Source organism: Sorex fumeus, unplaced genomic scaffold (genome assembly GCF_029834395.1).
Source record: "Sorex fumeus unplaced genomic scaffold, SorFum_2.1 ptg000122l, whole genome shotgun sequence".
Lineage (NCBI taxonomy): Eukaryota > Metazoa > Chordata > Mammalia > Eulipotyphla > Soricidae > Sorex > Sorex fumeus.
Window position 1 is genome coordinate 11,004,009 of NW_026606179.1, and position 27,745 is coordinate 11,031,753.

General features: G+C 60.2%; 2 protein-coding genes across 3 annotated transcripts; one reads left to right on the top strand and one right to left on the bottom strand.

The window, feature by feature from the left end:
* Positions 1 to 169: 169 nt before the first annotated feature.
* Positions 170 to 4,314, top strand: FUZ (fuzzy planar cell polarity protein). The gene is made up of 11 exons (XM_056136005.1): positions 170 to 436; positions 713 to 834; positions 1,048 to 1,132; positions 1,260 to 1,328; positions 1,701 to 1,805; positions 2,402 to 2,599; positions 2,689 to 2,784; positions 2,949 to 3,055; positions 3,133 to 3,197; positions 3,286 to 3,360; positions 4,070 to 4,314. Exons 1-11 carry the CDS (start codon positions 326 to 328, stop codon positions 4,294 to 4,296), a joined length of 1,260 nt encoding a protein of 419 aa, XP_055991980.1. The 5' UTR covers positions 170 to 325; the 3' UTR covers positions 4,297 to 4,314.
* AP2A1 (adaptor related protein complex 2 subunit alpha 1) lies at positions 4,305 to 27,745 on the bottom strand. Of its 2 annotated transcripts, XM_056136006.1 has the most exons (24): positions 27,557 to 27,745; positions 18,770 to 18,838; positions 18,475 to 18,617; positions 18,003 to 18,196; positions 12,569 to 12,698; positions 11,925 to 12,026; positions 10,902 to 11,010; positions 9,656 to 9,806; positions 9,319 to 9,487; positions 9,098 to 9,235; positions 8,793 to 8,975; positions 8,467 to 8,564; positions 8,084 to 8,315; positions 7,823 to 7,990; positions 7,562 to 7,725; positions 7,258 to 7,323; positions 6,919 to 6,975; positions 6,697 to 6,779; positions 6,515 to 6,604; positions 5,586 to 5,709; positions 5,331 to 5,447; positions 5,169 to 5,238; positions 4,955 to 5,089; positions 4,305 to 4,744 (listed from the first exon to the last, which is right to left on the bottom strand). In XM_056136006.1, exons 1-24 carry the CDS (start codon positions 27,621 to 27,623, stop codon positions 4,667 to 4,669), a joined length of 2,937 nt encoding a protein of 978 aa, XP_055991981.1. In that variant the 5' UTR covers positions 27,624 to 27,745; the 3' UTR covers positions 4,305 to 4,666. The 2 variants fall into 2 exon arrangements, with proteins under 2 accessions (XP_055991981.1, XP_055991982.1); XM_056136007.1 differs by lacking the exon at positions 7,258 to 7,323.

The following is a 27,745-nucleotide window of genomic DNA, read 5'->3' on the forward strand; positions in this document are numbered from 1 at the left end:
CGTCCAGCCGGCTCTCCATTCTCTTCTTTCAGTAAACGAATTCACGAAGCCCTTTCAAGGAAGGGCTCTTGCGGGTTCCACCGCCATCTTTGTTAGGGGCGCTGTGACTTCCGGATAGCCCGGAAGAGCCTTGTGGGAATCGTAACGGGATTTGTGGGAGAGTTGGGTTCGCGTTGAGTGAAGAAAGCGGGAGTCTAGTTTTCTTGCAATCCGTTCCTCATCTCCCTCTTTGGCGGCTTCCGACGCCAGCCCCGCTTCGAGAGACCACGACATGCTCCAAGGCGGGCAGTGACTGTCCTCCCCGACGGGAGGGGGGAAGTTCCAAATGGGGGAGGAGGGGTCCGAGGGCACCGTGCATCTGCTGTGCCTCGCGGCCTCCAGCGGGGTTCCCCTGTTCTGCAGGAGCAGCCGTGGCGGCGCCCCAGCTCGCCAGCAGGTGGGGCCCTGAACGCTTGGATCCAGATATTAAGGGGGCTTCTAGACCCCACTAGAAGCCAAAGGGGCCTAGGCGGGACTGAGGAAGTTGCAGGGATGAGTTCCGAAGGAAAAGGGGCCTCGAAACTGGACTCGAGTTTAGAGATTATCCTGGGTCCCCGAAGAGAAGCGCTGGGGAATCTGGAAAGAGGAATGGGTCGGGAGCCTGGATATGATGGGTCCCAAGGCCAAGGGACTCGGGGCTTCGTGACGCCAGCAATTCCCAACTTCTCCCCAGCTCCCTTTCTCTGTCATCGGTTCCCTCAATGGAGTCCACATGTTTGGGCAGAATCTCGAGGTGCAGCTGACCTCTGCGAGGACCGAGGACACGACCGTGGTGTGGAGAAGCTTCCATGACAGGTCCCCAAGCAGTGGCACGCGCCGGGGACAGGGCCCTGGTGACAGATGACCTGAGGCCTTTCGTGATCTCCATGGGCAGCTGTGCAACTGTGGGAGTCTCTACCCAGAGATTACCCTCTCCTCACATGACTGCTTCTCCTCTCCACCCCCCACTCCCCCCACTGCAGCGCCCTGTGTTCGGCCTGTCCTCATTCTTCTTTCTCCCCGTCACAGCATCACCCTCATCATTCTGTCATCAGAGGAGGGCACCTCGGAGCTGAAGCTGGAGCGTCTCCTCCAGATGGTGTTTGGGGCTATGGTGAGACCCCCACCCCTTTCCCAAAGCAAGCCGCCTCCTCCCTGTGGCCCAGAATCCTGCAGCTCAGGGTCTCCCACTTCCTAAGCCAGGTGTGTTCCTACCTTTTCCTTTGATTTTGTTTTTCTAGGTTCTTCTGGTGGGACTTGAAGAGCTTACCAATATCCGCAACGTGGAGAGGCTGAAGAAGGAGCTGAGGGTGAGGTGGTGGGAAGGCTTGCTGGGGAGGAGGGATGCCAGGGTGCTGCTCTTGGGAAACTACAATTCCCAGCAGTCCCTGTGACAGCTTGTCTCTGGTGAGTTCTCAGCTTCCTGAGATAGACCAATTTGCTTCCAAGCCACACCCAGAGGTGCTCAGGGGTTATTCCTGGCCTTGCACTCAGGGATTATTTCTGGTGGCGCTCTGGAGACTGTATGGGATACTGGGAATAGAATCCGGGTTGGCCGAGTGCAAGGCAAGTGCCCTCTTCGCTGTGCTGTTTTTCATGCTCCTGGACCAGTGAGTTTTGAGGGGGAGGCAGCCAACTCGGAGCCTGGCAGGATCCTAGCTCCTTCCTCTCCCCTCTGCTAGGCCAGTTACCGCCTCATTGACAGCTTCCTGGGGGATTCGGAGCTCATTGGGGACCTGACTCAGTGTGTGGACTGCGTGGTTCCTCCAGAGGGGTCCCTCCTGCAGGTATTTGGGGAAGCCTTGGGGACTCTTAAACTTGTCCCTGTGCCTGGCTTGACATCTTCCTGCCCTCTTGGCTTCTGGTCAACCCTTGTGTCCCTTGAAGGATCTGTCTGCGCCCAGAGCTGACCCTATCTCTTCCCGGTCCTGACCTCTCTGCCTCATGTTTCATCTAACACCCACCAGCCATCTAGACCTTTCCTCTAGTACCATCAGCTTTCTCCAAACAACCTCCCCCAGCCCCCAGCAGTTTCCTTGCTTCCTTCCTGCTAGTGAATCTGCCCCTGGTCCTCAAACACCTGCTGGGACCCTGCACGTGTTCGGTCGCCTGCCTGCAGCGCGACTCTGGGCAGGTGACCAAGCATTGGTCAGATGCAGATTGTATGTAGCCGGACCATTTCAGTCTCGCTTGCTGCTAGTTTATTTGCTTTGGTAGCTTAATAACGGGAGAGGTAACAGGCACCTTCCCGGTTCCCTACGCTCAGTGTGACTTGGGTATTGTACCCGCACATAAAGGAACCCAGGCCTCGGTGACCCCCGCTCCGGGGTCAGCCCCTCCTGCTCGCCTTCCCTGACTGCCCTTGGCCTGCCACCTTCCCCAGGAAGCCCTCTGTGGGTTTGCTGAGGCCGCCGGCACAGCCTTCGTGAGCCTGATTGTGTCGGGCCGGGTGGTAGCAGCCACGGAGAGCTGGTGGCGACTGGGGACGCCCGAAGCTGTGCTGCTGCCCTGGATGGTGGCGTCCCTGCCGCCGCAGGCCGCCCGCGACTACCCGGTGTACCTGCCGCACGGGAGCCCCACGGTGGGTGGGCGGGGCCTCCGGGGAGGAGGGGCGGGGCGGGGCGGGGCTCGACTCGACTCCAACTGGCGCCCTCCGCCGTGCGGTTCCAGGTCCCTCACCGGCTTCTGACCCTGACGCTGCTGCCGGGCTTGGAGCTGTGTCTGCTCTGCGGGCCGCGGCCTCCCCTCAGCCAGCTGGATCCACAGGTGACTCTGGGACACCCGCCCCCCAGCCTGCTCCTTCCTCGGCTTCGCCCATGCAGTCCGCAATCTAATCGAGTCCTGGGGGGCGGGGGAGGGGTCCTATGGGCTGGCCTGGCCACACCTTTCATGGCTCCTTCCCATCCCCCACCGCCCGGACCCCCTTGCAGCTCCTGGAACGCTGGTGGGTGCCTCTGCTGGAGCCACTGAGAGCCTGCCTGCCGCTGGGACCCCGGGCACTGCCCGGGGGATTCCCCTTACACACCGATGTGCTCGGGTAAGGCTAGGACAGGGGACGCCGTGGGGCCGGGGTCTCAGCCTCCTCTCTGGCCATGCCGCTCCCTCCTCCCACAGTTTGCTGCTCCTTCACCTGGAACTGAAACGTTGTCTGTTCACGGTGGAGCTCTCCTCCGATAAAGGTGACCAAGAGGGTGCGCTGGGAGGGCAGAGGGGCCTGTGCAGTGTGTCCCAGGAGGGGCGCTGTCACTGGCTCTCTCCCCCTTCCAGAACCTTCTCCTGAGCAGCGCCGGCGCCTCCTTCGTTCCTTCTACTCCCTGGTCACAGCCACACACTTCCCACCAGGTGAGCACTTCAGGCAGGAGCTCTTAGGCATAGATGGGCCACGGACGGTTGGAAGGCTTGGCTCCGCCCTGTGCTCTCAAGAGCCTTCAGGGGATCGTTTCGCTTGGCACCCCGGAGACAAGTGCTTTCCTGGCTGCTTGTTGGGCCCCTGGCCGTGTTCATGGGGGAGCCATGCAGTGGTGGGACTGAACCTGGGCCTCCACCTGGCATCACACAAACTCCAGTGCTCTGGGCCACCCACCTGGCCCTAGACAAGTTATGGTGGTGACTTGCTTCCCCCGCCCAGGTGGGAGTTATCATCGCGGTACAGGCTCTTTCCAAGAGCACAGGCGAGGAAACACTCTGCTCACTTGCCGGAGAGCCCCAATTCAGACACAGGCACCTGCCAGAGGCCCCACTGGGGGCTCTCGGGGACTGCCCATGTGGGCCCCTGGTGGGGCGGGGAACTCTCAAAGCTGCAAGGGCCAAGAAGACCCCCTGGGAAGGGCAGACAACTCTGCTTTCCTAGCCATGTGCCCTTCATCCCCCTTCCATAACACAGGGGGTCCTGGAGGGTCAGAAAAGCCGGGCCGGGCCCTCCCAGCAGCAGTGGGAGCAAAGCCAAAGTCCGAGGCTTCCTTCTGGTCACCACTAGGCAGCGGCTGCTGAGGCCCCATCAGGTCCACAACAGGGTCCCCAGCTGACGGCTTCCTTCTTGTCCTTTCTCCAGAGCTGGGGCTGCTGGATGAGAAGGCTGAGGACACAGCCCCCCAGGCTCAGGTGCCGCGAGCCTGCTACCTGGTGTCGGGCACCGAGGAACCAGACTCGGGATGTCGGCTGGTGGCCCTGCAGCTGTGGCCCCGGCGACTGCTGCTGCTCCTGTCTCCCCAAGCCCCCACACACGGGCTGCGGGGCCTGGCCACCCGCACGCTGCACAGCCTTACACCCCTGCTCTGACGGCGCGGGGCTGTTAGCGTCTCTCTGTTTATTCGCTCACAATAATACACGACCCCTGGACGGGGAGAGGCGGGAGGGGCGACGACAGGGTAGGTGGGAGGGGAGGAGGCACACCCGCTTCCCTGGCCCCTCTCCCCTCTGTGCTTGGGGTGGGGGAAGGGAGGGAGGGGGCTCCCCCTGACCCCCCAGAATGTAAACAGCAGCAGATGAACAAAAATAAAAATACAAAAGGCCGGAGGAGGGTCCCAGGCATCCCCCCACCCCTGGGGTCTTCCCTGTCACCAGAGGAGGCCCCCATGCCGCCCCGTCCACAGAAGCTGCCTCAGTCCTAGGGGCTGCCGGCCACATCCCCGGGGGCAGAGTCCAGGGCTCAGAACTGCTGGGCCAGCAGGTCACACAGATGACGGGACACGGTCTCCTTGCTCGTGCGCAGAGTCAGCCGGTACATCTGGAGGGAGGACAGGACCGATGAGAAGTATAAGGGCTTGGTGGGTGACAGGTGAAAGCTCACAGGGCCGGAAGTGGCAGCATCACATCGTGCCTCAAGCACCAGGCATAGCCCCGAAACCAAAGGGAGATGCGAAGAGAGGTACCTCAGAGAGACAAGGCAGTGTAATGGGGAGGTGATCGGGCGGGGGCCCCTGAGACTCCCACTCACCTGAGCCTGGGCGTTGGGCTCCAGGCGGAGCAGACAGCCCACCTGCAAGGCCTTCGTCTGGATGATCCCGGCCCCCACGAAGTTCTCTGGGTTGGGGTCCACATTATCCAGGAGCGCAGAGCCAAACCCCAAGAGCTGGACAGGAAGGAAGATGGCTGTCAGGGGGTGCCCAGGGAGGGAAACTGAGGTCCAGGGCTCTTCGCCTCTCCCTTACCTTGGCCTTAGTAACTTCTGCATCCATGGGGTGATTGGCTTTGAAGATTTTCTGCGCCTCCTGTTGGGGGCTGGGGGAACAGGTGAGGGAAGGTGAGGGTCAGGGGCTGGGCGCTCTAGCTATGTCCTCTATCCCCTCCCGCGCACACCCCCCACGGCTCACAGGCTCAGCTGCTTCCAGCGCTGGAAGAAATCCTGGGCTGCCATTTCCGTGGGCTGGAAGAATTTGTTGATGGTCACCGGGAGCTTCAAGGTGAGGGCTTGCGGGGCACCCCCGTACCTGACAGGGAAAAAGGAAATGAGGGGTCAGCCCCCACCTCTGCAGCCCGCCCCCTCACCGAAAGGGCTAACCCTGCCCAGGCAGGTCCCGCCCCCTTATCAAAGATCCGCCCCTGCCCAGGTAGGCCCCGCCCCTCACCTGAAGCGCACAGACAGGAGCGGGGGCGTCAGAAAGTCCCGCAGACATTCGATGTTGAGAACCTGCTGCACCTGTGCGCCACCATCCACCTGCGCTGCTACGCGCTTGGTCTGCACAGCCAGCTGTGGCCGCCGTGGTTAAGGAAGAGAGAGATGGGGAGAAGGTGCCACCTGCCACAACCCCGGATGGTTCCAAGCTTTCCCCACCCATCCTAGATAATTCCTAGCACTCTGCGCTGCAGACACTTCCCTGAGCAGAAGCCCCGACCCACCCACCTGTTAGGTGCCCCTGATGGTACACCAGTAGTCTCGGGGCCCTCTCTGTTAAGTCCCAGATCGCCGGGCTCTTTGCAGGCCAGCCTTCATGGCCTGGGGGTCACTCTGCCAACTAAGCACTCCCAAGTCTGCACAGGGTGAGCAAACAGCTACTGATGGTGTCTGTCTCTGGCCCTGGCCCAGTTAGCCCAGAGCTGAGGCTGCAGGAAGCTTCTGGGAATGTCATGTTTACTGAAGGACTGAAAAGGTTCTCCAAGCCTGGGGCTCATGCACGACCCAAGTACAAATGTGGAGACCAAGGTTTAGAGAGGGGGCTGGGGAGAGAACAGGAAGGCACAAGCACTTTCTTTACGCCCCCACACCCCCTTCCTGAGCCCATGAGGGCCTGGCTCAGGGTGCACGAGAGCCCTTCCTGTGTGAGCCCCTAGGAGTGGCTACAGAAAGCAGGACCTGATACAGTGCAAGGCCAGGCATCAAAGGGGCCGGATCAGGCTACAGACAAGGTGTCCTTTGCACCAGTGACATGGCACCACTCTCGTCCCCTGCCCTGAAGGACAGGGATCCTCCTGCCCCCCTCCCATACTCAGATGACACTGATGGCACAGAAGTAACCAGCAGCTCAGGCGCTGGGGGCCGGCGACAGCCAGAGGATATGAGTCTGCAGGTCTCCAGGGTGGACAACTGAGGGCAAGAAGTTCTGGAACTGCACGGAGGTCTTGTTGCCGTAGAAGAGATACATGCGGCCTGCAGTGGGAGAGGGTGGTGGAGTTTCGTTTCCACCCAGCGCCTGCGCCACCAGCCCGCGCCCTGACCTCTCCCTCGGCCCCAGCACGCACCCAGGTTCTGCCGGAACTCCGACTTGACACCGATTTGCAGTAGCTGGTTCTCAAACAGGACTCCGTTGTTCTTGCATACGAATCTAGGTGGGCACGGTGGGGGTTGGCAGAGTCTAGACCTTCAGATCCTCCTCCCTCAGACCCAGAAATCGTTACCCACCACCTCCTCCCCCAGACCCAGGCGTCCAAACCCTCAAACACCTCCTCCCTCCCGAAACTCACTTATTGAGCAGTTCGTCCGCTTCCGGGATGGGGGGGCCGACATCCTCCGGACCTGGGCTGAAGGCGGAAGAGCAGTGAGATGGGAGAGCGCGGGGACCAGACGCGCAGGCCCAGCGGTCAGAGTAGGGGTAAAGAGAGCAGGCTGGGGCCGACTCCCAGGCAACCTCAAAGAACCCAAGCACCTGGCAACTGCCCCCGGCCCTGCGCTATCCCGCCCTCCTGCCAGAGGACCCGGCCTCACCCTCCTATCCAAGTTCTTGCCTCAGCTGCTCCTCGGGAACCCACAGCCCGAGCCCTCCCTGGGGACACAAGAGTCCACCCCCACCCGCACCCCCTTACTCGGCAGCTGGAGCTGGATCAGCCAGCAAAGCCATGGGGCTCTCAGGAGCAGGCGGCTCCAGCTCGCTGGGCCATCCAATCCCAGAGCAGACAAGAGAAGACAGGCGTGGCAGGCAGCCAATCCCAGAGAGGCAGCAAGAGGGTGGAAGAGAGCCGAAGAGAGACAGAGGGAAGGAGAGAAGGAGGAGCAGACTGAGACCCAGTGGCGGGGGAGGACAGGGCAGGGGCCAGAGAGCCCAGGAGGGCAGCAGGAGGGGAGAGAGGAGCAAGGGCAGAGGGCACTGGGGACCGTGGCGGGCAGTACCTGAGGAAGGCCTCCTCCGGCGTGGGCCCCAGGCTGGGCTGGGCAGCAGGGCCATCAGAGAAGACGTCCACCAGGAGGTTCCCTGCCCCCGCAGGGGCTGGGGGTGCGGCCGGGGGAGGGGCTGCCCGCAGCCCCAGGAGGTCAGCAGAGGGCGAGGGGGTCGACTGTGGGGCAGGGGGTAGAGTTGAGCAAAGGGGATGACCCCAGTGTCTCATCCCGCCCTGGTCATGGTAACCCCCCCATTTCCGCCCCAGGACCCACCACGGTGCTAGGGGTGGGCTCCATGCCCCCATTGAGGTCGTTGCTGCTGGGGTCCCTCCGGCCATCGTCCAGGGTGCTGCCAGCGCCCGGCCCCTTCTTGCGTTTCAGCTTGGCCAGGATGGAAGACTCCCGCTCTGGGAAAGGGGGCATCTCCTCCAGGACGGTGGCCTGCGAGCAGGGGTACGGCGAACGGTCAGGCCTGGGAACCGGTGGGCAGGGGAAGAACAGGGCAGCAGGGCTGGGTGGGGTGGGGGGGCTGACCAGGACGTCGGTGCTGGCCACAGAGCTGAGGGTGAGGTACTCGACGGCTCGCTGCTGCAGCTCCACGTCGGCATTGCGCAGCTGGGAGCCGGCTCGCAGCACGCCCTGGATGGTGGCCTTGGTCTCAGGAAAGAGGTTGATGAACTTGATGTAGGTGGACAGCAGCAGCGCCCGCGTGGCCACGCTGCACAGGTGGAACTTGGAGTGCAGCAGGGAGAACTGCACTGGGGGGCTGTGGGGGGGCCTGTGTCAGTGGGCCGCCTTGTGCCACCATCCCCACATCCCTCCGACCCGTGACCACGGGGATCTTGGAGGGGAGACAGCGGCCCTGAAACCCTGCAGGGACAAGGAGCCCAGGGACCTCCTGGGAGGCGTCCTCTGACCTGGAGCGCGGGTCCCCGGCAATCAGGTTCCCGAACTCCCCAAGGATGTAACCGCCGACCTTCACCATGTTCTCGTGGCAGGCGGGGGCCTGGAGCGCCTGTGGGAGGGAGAGGCAAGGATGACAGTGAGGGGGACCCTGCTCAGAAGCGCCTCGGCGCACTGGGAAAGACCAAGCCTGAGACTCCTTGGGATGTGGGGGAACTACAGCGGGGGAAACTGAGGCCCAGGGCTGGGAGGTGACCAGCCCCCGCTCACCCAGCTGGCAGAGGGAAGGGGAGCCGCAGGGCCAGTGCGAGTGGTGGAGACCCCCCAGCAGCAGGCTGACCTCGAAGACAGTCTTGGCAGCGTAGCCCTGCACGTCGTCCCGGTTGGTGACAATCTGCAGCACCCGGTACCACACCTCCTCGCTCACGTAGTCGCCCGCGATGCGGATGAGGTTGAGGATGGTGTCCACGTACCAGCTGTAGTCCACGGCGTACTTCTCAGCCAGGATGGCCACCTTCAGCACCTGCAGAGTGGAGGTACAGCAGGGGTCCTCCTCCCTCAGACCCAGGAACTCAGTTCTCCCTAACCGCCTCCCTCAGACTTCCCGCTTCCTCCCTCAGACCCGGTGCCAGCGCGCCCACTCACAATCTCCTCGCGGATGGCATAGTCTGCCGTCTCCAGGTAGCGCAGCATCTCCGACACGATCTGCTTGGCATTGCTCCGGTCGCACATGGCGTACAGGAGGTCGGCCGCCCGCTGCCGCACGCTCACGTCCCGCTCCGTCTGCAGGAGGAGAGCAGGGAGGGTGTGGCTCCAGGCTCCACGAGGGCCGTGGAACCCCAGAGGCCCCCAGCAGACCAGCGCACCTTGAGGGCGTTGATGACGGTGTCAATGTGCGTCTTGACAGCCTCATGGGAGAACTCGGAGCTGGCCAGTGCGCACATGCTCTCCAGCGCCAGGTAGCGCAGGTTGGTCTCACGGTGCTGCAGGAACTGGCCCAGCTGGTTACAGGCGCGCACCAGCAGGTTGGGCTCACTGCAGGGAGCAGGAGGGTTGGCGGGGGGGTGGGGAGGGGGTATGCGTCAGGCTTCACACAGCATCTTCCCCGACTGGAGCCATACAGACTCCTCTCTCAAACCCAGGGATCCAGCCCCTCCTCCCTCAGACCCGGGATCCAGCCCCTCCTCCCTCCGGAGCGGGCACCTGTCGTAGTGGATGATGAGGCTGATGGTCTCAAAGAGAATGGCGTTCTTGGCATTGGAGTGCTGCACCTTCTTGGACTTGGGCGGCTCCTGGGCCTTGTTGAGCACCGTCTCCAGACACTCCACCAGCCGCCCTTTCACAGCAGCATCCTCTGGGCACACGGACAGTTCAATGAGCACCCAGGAGGTGCGGCCCCAGGTGGGTTCTCTGCACCGCCCTAGCCCCGGCTCCCGGGGAAAAGTGGCGGGGGAATTTGTCCCCACACTCAGACTCTTTGCTCCAAATGGCTGGGCAGGAGGGCCCGCCCTGGGACCCTCAGTTTCCCCTTCTGTAGTGCTGATGCCCTGCAGGTCCCTCGAGCTAAGACAGCTCCAGGAACTTCCCCAGATACCCCTGAGCCTTGGTCAGGGGAGGCTGGAGAGCCAACTCCCCCCATGCAGCAGACAAGGCTGGACTCAGCCTAGGTAAGGAATCGACAGCAGACAAGCCAGATGAGCACTGAGACCATGGGGCCACGGGAAGAGCCGAGGCCCTCCACCACCTGTGGGTGCCAGGCCAGAAGGCAACATGGAACCCCGAGACCAGTTCAGCTAGGTTCTCTTGGGATGCTGCACCCACACATCAAAAAATTCAGGGGGCAGAAGACCCAGAAAGAGGCGACAGGCAGAAGACCCTGGGGTGGGGCCTTGGTCTGGGGACAGCTCAGGGCCAGAGCATGCATGAGGCTGTGGGGTTGCTCCTGGGCTGGTGTAGGGAAGCCACCAGGGTAAGGCTCCGCCAGCACCCCCACGTGGGCCCCAGAGAGAGCACAGTGCAGCGGGCACTGGCCTTGCATGCGGCCACCCCAGGTTCAATCCTTGTTCTCATAAGGTCCCCCAAGTCTGCGGGACTGACCTCTGAGCACAGCTCCGGGAGTAAGCCCTGAGCATCAGTGGGCATGGCCCAAGAACAAAACAAAGGCACATACAAGGAGCCATGGGGGGGCAAAAGGGGGGGATCGATGGTGGTACTGATCCACACAGAACAGCCCACAGCAGCCCCTGGACCTGGTGGGGGACCCTGGGCCTGGATCACCCCGTATGTGGGTAGGGCAGGAAGCCCCCATCTGCTCCTCCCCAGTGGCCTCAGACAGAGCAGAGAGGCCCCAGCGCAGCCTCAGCACAACCCTACACAGCCCAGAGGGCCTGTTCTAGCACAACAGGCGGGGTGCGGTGAGGGGCCCTGCTCGGGGACAGGGCCGAGGTACCTGGCGGCGGGTAGCACTGCAGCAGCCGCAGGAGCTTCACCGAGAGCCACGGCGCCGGCACGAAGTAGTAGGTGTAGTCCTGGAGGTCGGTGGAGGCGGAGGACACAATCTAGGTGGAGGGAGGGGACAGTTCTGGGTGTCTGGGTGGCCGGAGGGAGGGCCTTCCCGCAGGGGTCTGGACTGCACAGGGCCCTGGGGCCAGGAAGGCGACCCAGCGGGTGCTGGAGGGCAGACATGTGCTTTCCGTTTACCTGGCAGCTCCCTCTGCTCTGCACCTCCCCTCGGCCCCCCCCCGGGCAGGTGAGTCAGGCTCAGGGTGGTGAGGAAAATGAGTGCAAGTATGCCACTGGTTTTTCTCAGGAAAAACTCCTACTCAGCCTTCAAAGCTCCATGTCCGAGAAGCACTGCTTATGAGACTCTGCACCACCCCCTCACCGCCGTGGCCTGGGTTTCCCCACTGGCCCAGCAACCTGGATGTGTGATGAGTGCACGAAAAACGAAGGAATGAACGAACTGCTGTTTTCTTCCTAGTGTGAATGTCACAGGGCAGGACTGGAGCGATAGGACAGTGGGTAGGGCGTTTGCCTTGTATATGGCCGACCCGGGTTCGATCCCCAGCATCCCATATGGTCCCCTGAGCACTGCCAGGAGTAAAACCTTAATGCAAAGCCAGGAGTAACCCCTGTGCATTACCAGGTATGACAAAAAAAAAAAAAAATCAATGTCACATCGCTTCCAGGAAGCTCTTCCAAACTGTGGGAAAAGTGCCAACTTTGGAGAGCTCTGTGCCCTGGGCGACTTGCAAACCAGCCCTCTTCTGATGTTGCGACTGGACCCAGGCCCACCTTGATGCTTTGCCCAGCAGCTGATGATCTTGGGTGGAAACAACACCACAGAGATGGGCCAGATGGGGCCCAGAGACACAGAGCCACCAACCCAGAGTCGTCCAACCAGAAAGAGGCCCAGACAGCGCAACACCAGCTCCCAGCCCAGGCTCCTAATTATGCCAGGGCTGACACACACCCGGCTGAGGCGAGACACAGCCAGCGAGATGCACGTCTTGAAGTCATCCGGGTTCTTCTTACAGAGGCAGGTGATGAGGCTGACAGCAGCTGTTACCACGCCCTGAGGACAGGCAAGGGGGAGGTGAGGGTTGGCCAGGGTGACACGGCCAGTCTCAGGGCTCAGGACAGAACCACAGGATGTGGGGGGTCTTCAGGACCCCCCACCCAGGGGGGATCAGGCACCTGGGTGAGGGGATGCGAGTGGGAGGGACAAGGCCAGAACTGTAGTGTGGGGCTGGGCAGAGGGCAGAAGGCAAGGGGGGCCACCCTGCACATCAGGAACGAGACAGCCTCACTGGGGTTGCAGGGGTGACGGGGCAGCAGGGGAGGGGCCGCAGTGATGAGGGATGGGATGGGGGCACCTCAGTGAAGAAGGGCAGAAACGAAGGATGGGATCTGGTCGGTCAGGGCAGTGGGGAGATGGCGGGGCGAGTACGGTTCCGGGGTGAGAGAAGAGATTGGGATCCCAGACCTCCAGCTGGGGGAAGGCAAGAGTGTTAGGGCATTGGGGAGTGGGCAGCACAGGACAAGGGTACTGGGGGGCCAAGGGCCACACAGAGGGGTCAGCAGGCACCAGGCAGTGGAGCGGGCACAGGCACTCACCATGTGCTGGTCATTGAGCAGATGCACCACGCGGGCTGTCCACTCGCCCATGGGCACCAGGTCAGGCGAGGCCTTGTAGAGACGCAGCAGGCAGAGCGCGGCACTCTGCTTCACACTGTCCATGCTGTCCCTGTGGGCACAAGGGGTGGGGGGTGAGCACAGGGGGGCCCAGGCTCTGGTGCGCTCAGGGACCCCCAGCACCACAGCCTCCCACCAAGAAAAGAAAAAACTCAAATGTGACTTTCACATGCCTGGTGGTGGCCGGTGCTGCTGCCTGCTGAGGACACAGGGACAGCAGGGACAGCGGTCCCAGGGTACTCAGCAAAAGCATGGAGAGGGGAAGGGTACAGGGGCCAGAGTGGGTGTGAGAGCACACAGCACAGCAGGAGCGGGAGGGAGTGTGCCCTGCAGTGTGGCAACCCGGGTGCAGAAAGTGGGGGAGCAGGGCCATAGCAATAGTACTGGGGGGAGGACACACGGCAGTCCAGGTTTGATCCTCGACATCCCATAGGGTCCTCCGAGAATGCCAGGAGTAATTACTGGGTACAGAGCCAGGAGTGGGCCCTAAGCATCGCCGGGTGTGACCCCAAAAGCCAAGATAAAAGAAAGAGGGGTGCCGTCTGTGTGTCTGGGGTGCAGGTGGTGCTGGGTAGAGCCTGCGTACAAAGGAAGGACCCAACAGAAGCTGGGCGAGGGTCGGGGGCCAATTCTGGGGACTGCCCCCAGGGTCAAAGGTCAGGGGCTGAGACTTCCCCAGCCAGGCTGGGACTGAGGTGGACCCAGAGCCGCAATTCCACTCTGAGCTCCCCTCCTGAGAACGCTGAAGGTTCAGGCCAACAGTGGGCAGCAGCCCACCCGCTCCCCCGCCTCTCTACCCTGCAGCCCACTCCCAGCCTCTTCCAACGCCTCCTCTCCCGTTCACTGCAGCCTCCCCGAAGGGAGATGTAATTCTCAGCTCCGGTTTCAGGGCCAGAGATGAGCAGAGAGCTAAGAGTTACTCATCAGCTTGGTGAAAGGAAACGGCGACCCAGACGGTGACTGTTAAAGCCAGCCTGGCGGGCTAGGAGAGAGGCAGGGGCACCTGAATGCAGGTCCCGATTCAATCCCTGAGGACCACCAGGGGATGGTACCAGTGGGTCCAGAGCATCAGTGGGCCCAGACAAGGAATCATCTGGTCCACAGACTTAGGCCAAGTCTGGCCTAGGTAAGCTTCACAGAGCAGGGCTTAGGAAGATCATTCCCCCCACAACACCCACATGGCACAGGGGCGGGCCCAGGCATAAAGGGACAAAACGTGCGATACCACCATCACACTCTGGGGAGAGGGAGGCAGGGCCTTGGAAGTGGCATGAGGGGACTGACCAGAAAGGGGAGCCACTATAACTCTTCATCTTAAATTTTTTTATATTATAAAAGAAAGAGGGTACTCTCACTCCAGTCCCCCTACATCTGTTTTTAAATCATTTTTGTTTCCCAGGACACCTGAAAAAAAAAATAGCCTTTTCCATCTGGGGGTTCCTGCTGCAGCTCCCCTCCTGCTACCCTGATCCGAATGCCAGTGACTCAGCCTCAGCCTGGAACCTCATGGGTTTTTCCCGGCCTGCTGCCATGGGCCCAAGGGGCATGGGACACCACCGCTGGGTTCCAGCCTTTCCGCCTGTGCTTCACTGCAAGTTTGTGGATGCCCCAGGAGGCCAAGCCTCGGGTTAAAAATCAGTGAGTGGGGGATCTGGAGTGATGGCACGGCGGACAGGGCATTTGCTTTGCATGCAGCCAACCCAGCTTCAATTCCCAGTAACTCATATGGTGCCCCGAGCACTGCCAGGAGTAATTCCTGAGTGCATGAGCCAGGAGTAACCCCTGTGCATCGCTGGGTGTGACCCAAAAAGAAAATCAATGAGTGGGCTGCATGGGGCCGAGGTTCAAAGCAGGTAATTGGGCACCCTGGCTTTGAAGATGGGCCTCCAGGCCTTTTTCTGCTGCAGCCAGAGGCTGCAGGGCCCCACAAACCCAGGGCCAGGCTTCCCTGCTGGCACGCACACCCTCGGGGAGAACCCAGCCACTCTGTGGCTGTGGCTGGCCTTCACTTCCTCACTTTCGGGCTTGCGGTACATGCGAAAACATCCCTTTGCTCGGTCACCCTGCCTTGATGCAGGATTTGGGTCAAGCTGGCTCTCATCCACCATGCTGAACATTCAGGGCCTGAACACAGGCAGAGCATGTGGGGAACGCCAGCTCCATCCACTGTCAGACGGTCCCCAGAGCACTGCCAGCAGCAATCCTGAGCTCACGGTGTGTGGTGACCCCAGAGCAGCTCTCGAGCACCAAACAAGTGTCGCCCTAAGCCAAAACTAAATACTAATAATTGTCAGGTAAAAATAGAGGTCAGGGGCTGGAGCGATAATACAGTGGGGTTGGGCATTTGCCTTGCAGGTGGCCGACCCAGATTCGATTCCCAGCATCCCATACGGTCCCCCAAGCACCGCCAGGAGTAATTCCTGAGTGCAGAGCCAGGAGTAACCCCTGAGCATTGCCAGGTGTGACCCAAAAAGCAAATAAATAAATAATAAATAAATAAAATAGGGGCCAAAGAGATATACAGGGCATAAGGCACTGCCGTGCACGTTGCTGACCCCGGCTGTGTCCCCAGCCCTCCATAGGGGCCTCCAGGGGCCACTTGAGCATGGAGCCAGGATTAGCCTGAGTTCTGTGGGCAGTGGGTCCCATACAAAAAATAAGCAACAAATGCAGTGGGCCAGAGAGTCAGTACAGCAGTGAGGCATTTGCCTTGCACAGGGTGGCCTGGGTTCAATCTCTGGGGCACCCCCTATGGTCCCTCCTGGTCCCCCAAAAGTAACAAATTTAAGAATAACACAGGCCCAGAGATCTCTGAACACATCCAGCCACAATATCACCCCCAGCCCCACCGGCCTTTTTGTGCTCATCACAGGCCAGTTCCCCTCCTCTGTCCCAGCCAGCCACAGACACACCTCTCACCTGCAGGGCCTTTGCACCTGTCACTATTGAGGCCGGAGACACCCCTTCTCTGCAGTTTCCTGGTGACTGTCCCCTCCTTCTCAGTCTTGAACTACCTGCCAGCTCTCCCTTGGACACGCCTCCCCCTCAGTATCACTGTGGAGGGGTGCTGGATAACATTGGTTTATCCTTGCTCCTCCTCAGGGAGCTTACGTTTATTGAGTTACTCCCATCACAGTGCTCCCAGGGCACACCCAATTCCAACAGGCACTCCTAATCCTTTATTGCTTTTCTCTTTCCTTTGCGTACTTAGCAATGTCCTTTTTGTATAGGCACAGGAAGAGGATTGATGCTATGCTTTTGTAACATGGGAGTTAATTGACTCTGAATAATATTTACTCCTAGGCATCCATCATATTTACTTAAGTCTCAGTTGCATTTACTTCCTAATACCCCCAAAAGGAGGGTCCTGGCGAGGGACTTGGATGGGCCCAGGGCAAGTCATAACTTAACAGTGGAATCAAAAAGGGACAAGCTAAGCGCCATAATAAGTATAATAACTTAGGATTACAGTCATGGAACAAACTCTGTTATGGCCCCAAAAGAAGTAACTGAATAAGGACCCTGCTGGGGTTAGGAAAGACTAACCTGGCCTGAGGACCACAGTCTAGGATATATAGTGAGATAACCCCAGGAAGAGCCACCCTTTTTGCTTAATATATTTGTGCTCATACAAAATGACTAGAAATATTAGTAACAAGTAAATTTAATGATTATTTAAATTGCTTGGGCTGGAGCGATAGCACTGTGGGTAGAGCTACTGCCTTGCACGTGGCCAACCCAGCTGACCCAGGTTCAATTCCTCCGCCCCTCTCAGAGGTCTGGCAAGCTACCGAGAGTACCTTGCCCGCATGGCAAAGACTGGCAAGCTATCCGTGACATATTCAATATGCCAAACACAGCAACAAGTCTCACAATGGAGATGTTACTGGGCCCACTCGAGCAAATCAATAAATGGGAGGACAGTGCTACAGTGCTATTTAAATGGCTTACTAGCTAAGTAAAGAAGAGAGCAATAGTCCTTAGATGGAATCCCGCCCTTCAGCAGATCTCCTAGCTGATCTCCTCGCTGAACATCCAGATGAGATTTGGTCCTTGAGTTAATCGCCTAGAAGAACTGCCCCTGAAGGAGGGGCTTTACATCTGTTTATTGTTATGATAATGTTCAACTACACCTACATGTACCCCCACCCTTCAGGATTTCTTTTTTTTTTTGCTCTTTGGGGCACATCCAGTGATGCACAGGTGTTACTCTTGGCTCATGCATTCAGGAATTACTCCTGGCGATGCTGGGGGACCATACGAGATGCTAGGAATCGAACCGAACTCGGGTCAGGTCGGCCACATGCAAGGCAAACGCCCTACCCTCTGTGCTATCCTCCAGCCCCTCCCTTCACGACTTCTATATAATTTAACTCTGATTACGAACCAGCCTGTGGCCCAGTTCCTTCCCTTGCTCCACAAGGTTCCCCCATCAGCTGGCTGGGGGAATGGTTCTCAGCGAATGCACCCACACTTGAACTCACAAAGAGGTCTGAGAAATGCCCTCTGACTGACCCCCCAGCTCACTCCAGTGACTCCCACTTTCCCCCTCCGAGGTGTCCCCCCTCCCTGGGCTGGCCCAGGTGCCAAAGGATGCCAGCTCCTCCATGAAGTCCTCCTGGATTTGCCAGGATAGGGCCCCTCCACCAGCAAACCACGTTCAAAGTGCAAACTACAATGTGCCTCCCCAGCCTGGATCTGAGAGAACACAGTATTTCACCCCATGAGGACCGCACCAACACCCCTCTGCTTTTGGGACTGGCCATTGGGTGGGGTGGGGGCACAAGTATGTCTATGGCTGAGCTGGGCAGTACCCAGCATACAAGAACAGCTGCTGCTGGCTGGTGAGGGCCCAAACATGGCAGTGGTGGGGGACATCCCCAGATGTAAGGGGATGGGTGTTCTGTTTCTATTTTGGGGGTCACACCAGGCGATGCTCAGGGGCTACTACTGGCTCTGTACTCAGGAATCACTCCTAGAGGGGCCTGGGGGACCATATGGAACACCAGAGATTGAAGCTTGGTCAAATGCCCTCCCCACTGGACTGTCCCCTCTCGGCTCTAACAAGACAGCAACGGCCAACTGAGTACACACCCGCTGATCCTGGGATTTTTGGTCGTTTGGGGACTGCACCCAGCCACGCTCAGTTGTCATTCCCAGTGGTGCTCGGGGATACACGGTGCTGGGGATGGAACCAGGGTTCCTCTCCCCAACACCACCCACTGGCAGCCTCACATGGGAAAGAGGGTTTTGGGACAGCCTAGGCCCGCCCCTGTGCCCCAGCAGGGAAGCAGTGAGACCCCGGAAGCGGGCAGAGGAGGCTAGGGCATGGCCTGGTCCGCCCCTAGTGCCTCACCCGGCCACCAGGATGCGAGGGATGTCGGCGGCGAAGGCCTCGCCCATCTCGCGGCTGCCCACGTTGGCGATGCAGTGCAGGGCCAGGCACATGAAGGTGGGGTTGCGGCTGGCCAGGTCGTTCTTGATGGCGTTGTTGATGAGGCGGATGAGCTCGGAGTTGGAGTTCACCAGCACGGAGATGAACAGGTAGCCCTGAGGGTGGAGGACCCCAGAGCGCCTCAGACTGATGGGTGCTGGCCCCGCACTTCTCTGGCAGACCCAGGCCTTCTCCTCCAGACTAAGGGGTCCTAATCCCCGGCCCTCAGACTTGATTAATCCACCCTCAGACTTGATTCAGACTGAGGAGTTCTGCCCCCTGGCCCTCTGCGCTCAGACCTAGGCCTCCTCTCTGACTGAGGGGTGCTGGCCCCTGCCCTCCTCCCTCTTGACTGAGGGGCGCTGGCCCTGCCCCACGGCCAGCCGAGACTCACGATCTGCTTCTCTGTGTATTTATTGGAGCTGAGCAGGTTCACGGCCTCCATGTGGCCGAAGTCGATGTCGTGGCCAAGCAGAAAGATGAAGAGTAGTTTACACACGTACTTTTTCTTGCTGTAGCCATCCAGGGCTTTGTCCCCTGGGCCGGAGGGAGGACACGGGGGCAGGAGTGAACATGTTCCCATGGAGGAGAGCGCAGGGCCCGGCCCCTGGCCCAGCCCCCCTGCAACAATCTCGTCCCCACCCCCCGCCCCCGCCTCCCCACCCCAGCCCTGGTCCCTTCCTTCTCACCTTTGAACTTGGAGCGGATGTTGGCCAATTCCTTGTTGATCCTCTTTATCTCTGCCTCCTTGCTCTTACCTGAGGAGGAGAAACAGGGGGTCCTGGGGGCGCTCTCCAGCCCCCCTCACAGCTGCCCCCCACTGGGGGCCCAGGGAGCCCCATTCCTGCCCAGCTCCGCTGCCCAGCCCCAGCCCCAGCCTTGGCCTTGGCCTGACAAGGAAATGGATGAATGCACATTTTGGGGGGAATCCACACCCCACAGTGCTCAGAGGCAATTCATGACTCTGTGCTCAGGGATCACTCCTGGTGGTGCTCAGGGGACCTGGGGATCGAATTGGGGGTTTCTACAAGCCTGTCATCTCTCCCGTATCCCCACCACACCCCCACCAACCAGTCTCCCAAACACCTGCTGCTCCCCAAGCCCCCAATTCCCAGGAGACCCTACTGACACCCCATCATGAGGCTGAAACTTTGGGTGCTGAGCTGCCTGTCTGCCTGAGACATCCTGACCCCTCTCCCCAGAGCCTTCCCGGACCCCCAGCCAGCTTCTGGAATTCCCCCAGAGTGACTGAAGCGCCACAGAGGGTGGACTGGATGGTCCTCAGCACTGCTGGGTTCCAACATGGTGCCACCCAGGCCCACTGGTCAAGCACTGCCAGGAGTGCCCTGGGCACTGCCTGGAAGCTGCCCACTACACATCCTGTTACTTTTAGCATCGGTGTTGTCCAAGCCCAGCTCCACACAAACCAGGGTCACTGCACAGAAGCCCTTGGCAGAAGCTCACATATAGCAGATGCTTAATAAGCGCAGTGACTGAAGGACAGATGCACAGGTTCTCCTTAGAGAAATCCCAACTTCCAGGGACGCTCCCACAGTGCTCTTTTTCTGGGTCACACCCGGCGATGCACAGGGGTTACTCCTGGCTCTGCACTCAGGAATTACTCTTGGCGGTACTCAGGGGACCATAGGGGATGCCGAGGATCGAACCCAGCTCATCCACATCCAAGGTAAACACCCCACCTGCTGTGCTATCGTTCCAGCCCCTCATAGTGCTCTTTCCATCTGCCACCTCCTCCAAGAAGCCCCGGTAATTACCACGTGCTGGTCAGAGCCAAGCTGCCCCAGGTGGGGAAAAAGAATGAAAATGGGCTCCTTAGAGCACTGTCTTATAACTTCAGATCGACAATGTCCCACATACGCCAAGCACCAGCCCTGCTGCTCTGCTGGGTGTGGGCACCAGCAGGAAGGCATGTGCGCGGGCATGAGGCCCACGGGGAGCACAGACTCAGGGAGTCCCAGCCAGGCCAGGAGACCCACGGCCACTGCAAGCAAACAGAAATAATGACAAAGGGAAGTGGGGGGGGATGGTGGGGGGTAGATAATATATGGATTCACCACTCAGGGCAGTAATTACACACAAGCTCCTGTTTTGCATGACGCTGTTTATAAAGGGTAAATTATCTCATAGAAAATATCACCATGCAGTCACAACCTTCACATCATATGGGCGACCAGCTGTCGCAGGCACACCTGTCGCGCGCTGTAACTCCAGGCGATTGGAGGCTCTCTCAGGCAGTGCTCAGCAGCCTGGACCTTCTCCCCTATTGATTCCTGACCAGCCAGACCAGGGGTTCAAGGCTGAGTGCCAGGGAGGGGCTGGGGGCCTTCAGAGGCTGGTGACACCTGGGGATGCCCAGGGATCAAACTGGGGTCAACCAGCAGGGACCAGAGCACTATGCCCTGCCCAGGGTCAGCCTGGGTTCCATTCCATCAGGAGGAATTTCTGAGTCGAGAGCCAGCAGGGAGTCCTGAGTACCGCCGGGCATGACCCTAACATTCCCTCCCCACCCCCCCAGACCCTGCCCAAAAAAAACACTCAATTGAGGTGACTTCCTGAAGCCCTGAGGCCAGGGGTTGGAGCTGGGGGTGCCTGGGCCTGGTGGGCAGAGGCCAGTGTTTCAAGGCGAAGTCCGAGCTGGCCTGGCAGAGCTGGCCTGGGTGTCCCAGCGGCCACTTGATCCCTCATTCATTAATCACACGCTGGCTTCCCAGGCCCCAGGCTGAGTAGGGCTCTGGGGGTGCCCAGGGCCCCAAAAACAAAAACAGGGGAGGAGGAAGGAGGAAGCCCCCAGCCTCACACTGGCGTGAGCTAAAACAGAGCAGCAGTGCAGGGGCAACCCGGGCTCGAAGGAGGCTGCTGGAGGAGGCAGCCCACGTGAGGCCATGAAAGAGGAGGAAGAGGCAGGGCTACTACGCCAAGGAGCACTTGCTGGAGAGATGCCACATGACCTATGCTCCCCCTGTGACCCGGGAGGACAGTGAGGGGCAGGGCCTTCCCACCGCTCCTGGCTCCCCTCCGAACAACTCTGGAGAACGTGAATGTGAATCCCGTCCCCAGCCGCCGCCCACCCCCAATCCCGAGGGTGGGACTGCCACAGTGACACAGGCAATGTGAAAGACAGGGAAAGACTCAGACAGACAATTACTCTCTCCAGGCAAACAAAACCAACTTCAAACCTGTTTTAAAACAGGCTCACGGGGGCTGGAGCAATAGCACAGCAGGTAAGGCGTTTGCCTTGCACACGGCTGACCCAGGTTCAATTCCCAGCATCCCATATGGTCCCCCATGCACCACCAGGAGTGATTCTTGAGTGCATGAACCAGGAGTAACTCCTGTGCATCGCCGGGTGTGACGCGCAAAACAACAACAAAAAAAAAAAAAAAAAAACAGGCCCACAACTCTCCAACCCACAGAGGCCTCCTGGTCACTGGCAGACAGCCGGGACCCTCACCAGCCTTTGCTCAAATCTCTATTAGGGGCCAGACCGATGGCACCTCGGGCTTTTGCCTTGCACACGGCCAAGCGGGGTTCGATCTCCAGCAGCCCATATGATCACCTGAGCACCTCCAGGAGGAACCCCTTAGCAATGATGCACGTGGCACAAAACAAAACAGAAAAAAACACCAAAAGGAGCCATGGGATGGGGCCAAAGCAGCAGTACGGTGGGGAGGGCACTTACTTGCCGTGGCCAACCCGGGTTCGATCCCCGGCACCCCATATGTCCCCCAGAGCCCATCAGGAGTGATCCCTAAGCACAAAGCCAGGACTCAGCCCTGAGCATCGCCGAGTGTGGCCCCAAAAACAAAAGAAATGGAGAAGGGGCCTGGACCTGCAGCTCTGCCCTGTTTTGGGGGTCACAGGAGATTGCGGCCGCTGCTGGGTACATGTGGACCCCCTTTCCCCTGGCAACTCCCCAAGTCCCCAACCTGCTCTGCCGGCTCCGCCTTGGGCTTCTGGTCAGAGGAGATAAAGCGAGGAGGGGTGGCCTCACAGCACCCCCAAGGGCACCCGCAAAAGAGATGTCCCCGGCTGTGAGCCAGGGCCCGGAGCCTAGGGTGCACCATCCTGGGGACTAGGAAAGTGTGACGAGGAGTTGACATTTTTGTGTTGGGGGTTTGTTTCTGGTTTGAGGGCCACACCCTATGGTGCTCATTCCTGGCTCTGTGCTCAGGAATCATTCCTGGCTCAGGAAACTCTATGGGGTGTGGGGATCAAACCTGGGTGGGCTGCATGCCTAGCAACCCCCTCCCAGCTGTCCTGTCTCCAGCTCAGGAATCACGGGCAGGCTGGGAGGTGTCAGGCATGAGACTAGACCCTAATCTGCTGTCCCCTGTTTACTCAAGAGCGAGCACTCCGATGGAGCTGGAGAAGGGTCAAGATGGGATGGGTGGGCACGAGCCTTGCATGCTTGACCCCAGCACCACCCAGGGTCTCCTGAGCACCACCAGTGGTGCTGAGTCCTGAGCAGAGAGCTGGGCATGGGCACTGAGCACTGCAGGCATGCCCTCTGCACTCCCCAAAAAACCCAAATAAATTGACCAAGTCGTAGTGGTACTGAATAATGGGCAGTGCAGCCCGGGCACATGAACCTCATTCAGATGCACCTCACTGGCCTTTGCTTTTCTCTCGCAGCTCCCTGCAAATTTCAAGGGTCTGCAAGGCTGGAGTTAATGGTGGTCAGCGGGGGCCATGCCTGCCCCCCTCACCTCTGTCAGCAGCTAACCTGCTGAGCTGGGCACCCTTGCCTCCCCGACCCAAATGCCAGCTCCCAAGGGCAGGGCACGGCTGCTTGGAGCCTGGTGGTATGGCCGGGTAGCCCTGGCAGGGGAGGTGTGGAATTGCTCAGAGGGCACAAGATGCCAGTGAGAAGGGACAGGCGCTGGGTTCCGGCCGGGACCGGTCTGTCCCTACAGCCTGATGCCCAAGTGGGTGGCAGGTCCTGGGAGAGGATGGGGGTCCCCAAGTGCCATGTGTGCCAAGAGAGGCTATCACACCCTGCCCTGAAGACTCAGAGAAGCAAAGTCTTTCTTCCCTGCGGTCCTCCATGCATCTCCAAACTGGCTGCTCCCCACCCCCCAACGGGGCCACATCCTCCTCCTCCACCACCCCCTCCTCCTGCCCCAAGCCCTGCCCCGCCCAGGGTCTCTGCCCAGCTGTTCCCCCAGCAAAGTCCTTGTTTCTTTCCCAGAGCAACCCTTCCTGCATCACAGCCCCGTTGCCAGGGGCGCCTCCAGCCCCCCTCCCTGCACTGCCCCCCAACACCTATCCGATGCCAGAATACCACCCACTGCCTCGTGTACTGGCCAGTCGCCCTGGGAGGGGCTGGGCTTCAGAGCCCTGGGAATGGGGTGGCGCCTAAGATGTGCTTGTGCACACTTCATTCATTCTTTCATTCATTTGTTCAGCAGAACAGGTCCTGCAGAGCGCAGACCTGAAGCAGGATGGGGCTGGAGTGATAGCACAGCCTGTAGGGTGTTTGCCTTGCACGTGGCCAACCTGGGTTTGATCTCCAGCATCCCATACGATTCCCCCGAGCACCGCAAGGAGTAATTCCTGAGTGCAGAGCCAGGAGTAACCCTTGTGCATCACCGGTGTGACCCAAAAAGAAAAGAAAAAAAAAAAAAACCCGAATCTGGAGCCAGGGTGGAGAGCGGGCCCGGCTGCCAGGGGCTGCCCCCCACTTCAGAGAGGACTGTGCCCAGCAGGGGTGGCTCAGGCCCTGAGATCACCGGGTCTTGGGTCCTAGGCGCTGGCAGTCTGGGAGGTGCAGGGCCCCAGCCCTGCCCTGCGGACTCCCGGACAGATAACTAGCTGAGAGGCTGGATTCCACGCTCCAGACTGGGCAGGTCCACGCCCTCCGCCCTTGGATTAGGCCAAGCCTCCTTATCTGTAGAATTTGCCCTTCCTCTCCCTCCTCAAAGCCTGCCTTTGCCTCCTTCCAGAACTTTCCCCCACCATGGTCCTCGAGCTGGATCCTCCACCATGTGCTCCCAGCCCCTCCACTTGAGGCCTAGAAAACCCGCCACATTCCCACTCCTCAGTGACCACCCACTTCCCTTTCAGCACCCCCCAGGCCTCCCTGCATCCTAGCCCATCCCTCCAGCAGCAGCCACACAAGCCTCAGGACCTTTGCACCTGCTGCCTGTGGTCTCGTCTGCCTTTCCAGCTCCTCGGCTCTGGGCCACACAGCCACCAGCCTCCCTTAGCCATCCTCCCTTGCCAAAGTCAGCTGAGAAAAAGACTCCTGGGCCCCTTCCCTGTGCACTCACTATGGGGTGCCACCAGGGACTGATATCAGCCCCTAATCTCCGTCCTCTCTCCATGCCTTTGCCTGTTCTGACACTCATGTAAATGGGGGCCACCCCGCATGGCCTCCAAGGTCTGGATTCTCTCATTGCTTATTTATTTTTACACCCCCCCCCCCCACACACACACACACACTTTGGGTTTTGGGCCACACCCGGTGACGCTAGCAGGACTCTGGCAGTGCTGGGCGCTGACGGTGCTGGAGACAGACTCCAGGCCTCCCGCCTACAAAACCCGTGCTGAGGTCACAGCACTGCCACCCCAGACATCACTTTAGCACTTCCGGTGAGGTTTCTCCTGGATCCAGAGTTTCAATCTTTATTGGTTTTTTATTTTTTAAGAACTTCTTTTTTTCTTCTGGGTCAGAGGGGGATTAGATAATCAAGGTACTGGCCTTGCATGTGGCTGACCCTGGTTTGATCCTGGTCCCCTGAGCATCTCCAGAATTACCCTGAGCGGAGCCAGAAGCGGCCCATGTGCATGGCCAGGTGTGGTCCAAACATCACGTTCCAATTGTTTATTATTATTTACTTCTTTTGGTTTGGGGGCCACACCCAACATACCCAAGGCTGACTCCTGTTCCTGCACTCCAAGATCACTCCTGGCAAGGCTTGGGAGCCCCTATGGGATGCCAGAGGCAGAACCTGAGCGAGCCACTTACAAGGCAAGTGCCCTGCCTGCTGCAGTATCTCTCTCCGGTTCACCCCTCAAAATTTTTAACTAGAGGCCACAGCCAACAGTGCTAAAAGAAGCGGCCCAGGCTCCTTGGGGGATGCCAGGCCTGGTGACTGGAGCCTGACAGGTACTCACAAACGTGTGCCAGGGAGCAAATGCAGCGCGCGACATGCGCTTTGCCACATTCACCCGCTCCCGGCCTCACATGCCACTCTTTTTCCTGGCCGAGTAATAGTAACAGTCCATTGCAGGAAGAGCACACAGCCCATCCTGTACCTGCTGATGAACATTTGGGCTGTTCCCACTAGAGGTACCAGGTCAAACGCAGCTTCGAGCATCCATCTGGGCACCAGTGTCCAGGACGGCAACTGGCACTGGGCCTCAGTGCCCACCTTCCTCACGGCAAGGGAAGGGGCTGGGAGCGATCCCTGGTTCTCCGGCCCCAACTCAAAATGTCTGCCACGGCTGCACACCCCTGGGGTCCCTCTGGGGTCTGGGAGTGAGGGGGGGGGGGTTTCCCCATACTCTCCATGTCGCACCCAAAAGCCTGGGACAGTTCCTTCCCAGAGTCACTGGGCACCTGTCACTTCCTGGGGTCATTCTCAGGACTCACCCAGGGGCTGGGGCACAGGTGCAAGGGGCTGTATGTGGCTTTGCATGAGGGACACCTGGGCTCCAACACCAGCACCACAGGGTCCCTAGAGCACTGAGGTGGGAGCAGCCCCCGAGTGGCAGCCCCACAGCAGTTCCAACCCTCTCTAGTGCTCAAGGAAAAAAGGCAAAATCTCTCTGTGCCCGTCCCCCCTCGCCCACAGAACAGCAGCACCCATCAAGGTGTCCCGGGGCACCAGCTTGACGGATCCCCAGGCCTGACTCTCCCCACTGGAAACCTCCTTCCGCCTCAGGCCCAGGCTGCCCCTGGCGTCCCCCAGGTCTACTCAGGACCCCTGACAGCTCCCAGGGGGCCAGGCCTCCGATGCTGAGCCACAGCCCTTTCCTTGTGTTTCCACCCAGTGACACTTGTTGGGGTTTTCTGTTTACTCCCGACCACACACACCCCAGCCGTGAAGCTGGGCAAGCTCCCCAGGTGGGAGTCTCGGGTCAGGAGTCCTGAGTCTGGGGTGCTGACAAGATCAAAAGGCATCGGAGAAAGAACAGACGGGACGCATGCACTGTGGGGTTACAGAACCCCCATCCAGTCAAAGGTGCAGTGACAGGTGGGGGCCCCCAGCCCTGTCTGGGATGCATGGCAAAGATCCTCCTCCGAGCCCCTAGCCCACACCCTCTCCTCTCTCCAGCGCGGGTCCTCACAGTGGCCACTCCCTGAACCATTTCTCTATGCCAGATTCTTCCAGAACCATGATATTCCCCGCCAGCCATGGGGGGGGGGGGGGGGGGGGCGGGGGCTCCCTTAGAGGCTGGGTCTCCCTGTCTCCTGAGGAGGATGAGTCTGGAAGGCAGAGGCCAGCAGTTGCTCTCCTCTCAGTAGGGAGGTGTGAAGAGATGATGAGCACAGGGAGGGGAGGCTCATTCAAGGTCACGGCTGACTCACTGGCACCCCAGCCCGCTGACCCCCCCAAGCCCCCGGAGGCCGGCCCGGAGGCGCCTGGCAGCTCTGCAGCCAACCACCCCGCGGTGGGCACAGACTTGGCAGCCGCCGCCAGACCTCCTGTCAGTCCTTCCCAGGCTCCCGCTGACCCTAGATGGCAGCTGGGCACCAGCACCAGGCTCAGGACCCCCTGACCCCCACCATCACTCCCTTCATGTGGGTTTCCACTTCTCTCTCCTGAGGCCCAGCTGGCATTTCCCAGCCCCCCCTTCCACATTATCACACAGCCCCCTCTGTGCTCCAACAGATCCTCAGTACCCCTCTGCACTGTCCCAGCACCCCCTTTATCCCTTATCAGCGCCTCCCATCGTCTCCCACCTGCTCCCAGCTCCGTCCTCACCCACCGTCTGGGACTTTCTGTCACTCCCAGGCCTCATGCCAGGAGCCAGAGATGGTGGCTCGACCTCTCTCCATGACACCCTTGCACCTAGCCTCCCCCGCCCTGCACGGCCCCACCAGCCACCCTGTGTCACCCCTCTCGGCCCCGGGGCTTCCTCCCACCCCAAGGCTCCAAGGTATACGCCAGCATTGCACCTTCTCTTTCCGTAACCCCGCCGTTCTCGGATGCCCCTGCCTGCCCATCACTCCCAGGAGGCGCCTCCGGGGCCCGGGGCCCAGGACCCCACCAGCCGCCTCCCTCTCCCGAGACGCTCCCGGACGCCTCCAGCACGACGCGTCGTCACCTCGGGAGGCGCCGTGACACCCCTTGTCCCGCCATCCCACCGACCCGAAAGTTCCCCGACGGACCCCTCGACTCCTCTCCTCTACGACCCCGACGGCTCCCCATCCCCGGGGCCCCCCGGTGGCCCCCCAAGCCTGCCGCCGACGCTCCCCCACCCCCCAGGCCCCCCGACCGCGCTCTCACAGTTCCGGATGTCGGAGATGAACACCGCGAGCCCCCGCATCCCATCGCCCTTGGACACGGCCGGCATGATGGCGATGGTGTCGGCTCCAGGCCGGGCCGGGCAGGGCACAGCGCAGCGGGGGCTGGCAGCGGGTACCGGGAGGAAAGGACCCCAGGCAGCGCCGAGGAGCCGAGCCGGCCAGGGGGGGA

What these genes read in the sequence shown, in the direction of transcription:
- FUZ (XM_056136005.1), top strand. Translation starts at nt 326, where the DNA reads ATGGGGGAGGAGGGGTCCGAGGGCACCGTGCATCTGCTGTGCCTCGCG. An exon ending in GGCTGAAGAAGGAGCTGAGG is followed by an intron (nt 1,329 to 1,700) that starts GTGAGGTGGTGG and finishes CCCCTCTGCTAG; the next exon opens with GCCAGTTACCGCCTCATTGA. An exon ending in AGCCACACACTTCCCACCAG is followed by an intron (nt 3,361 to 4,069) that starts GTGAGCACTTCA and finishes TCCTTTCTCCAG; the next exon opens with AGCTGGGGCTGCTGGATGAG.
- AP2A1 (XM_056136006.1), bottom strand. Translation starts at nt 27,623, where the DNA reads ATGCCGGCCGTGTCCAAGGGCGATGGGATGCGGGGGCTCGCGGTGTTC. An exon ending in CTGTGTCTCGCCTCAGCCGG is followed by an intron (nt 11,011 to 11,924) that starts GTGTGTGTCAGC and finishes CCCTCCACCTAG; the next exon opens with ATTGTGTCCTCCGCCTCCAC. An exon ending in GCGGACGAACTGCTCAATAA is followed by an intron (nt 6,780 to 6,918) that starts GTGAGTTTCGGG and finishes GTGCCCACCTAG; the next exon opens with ATTCGTATGCAAGAACAACG.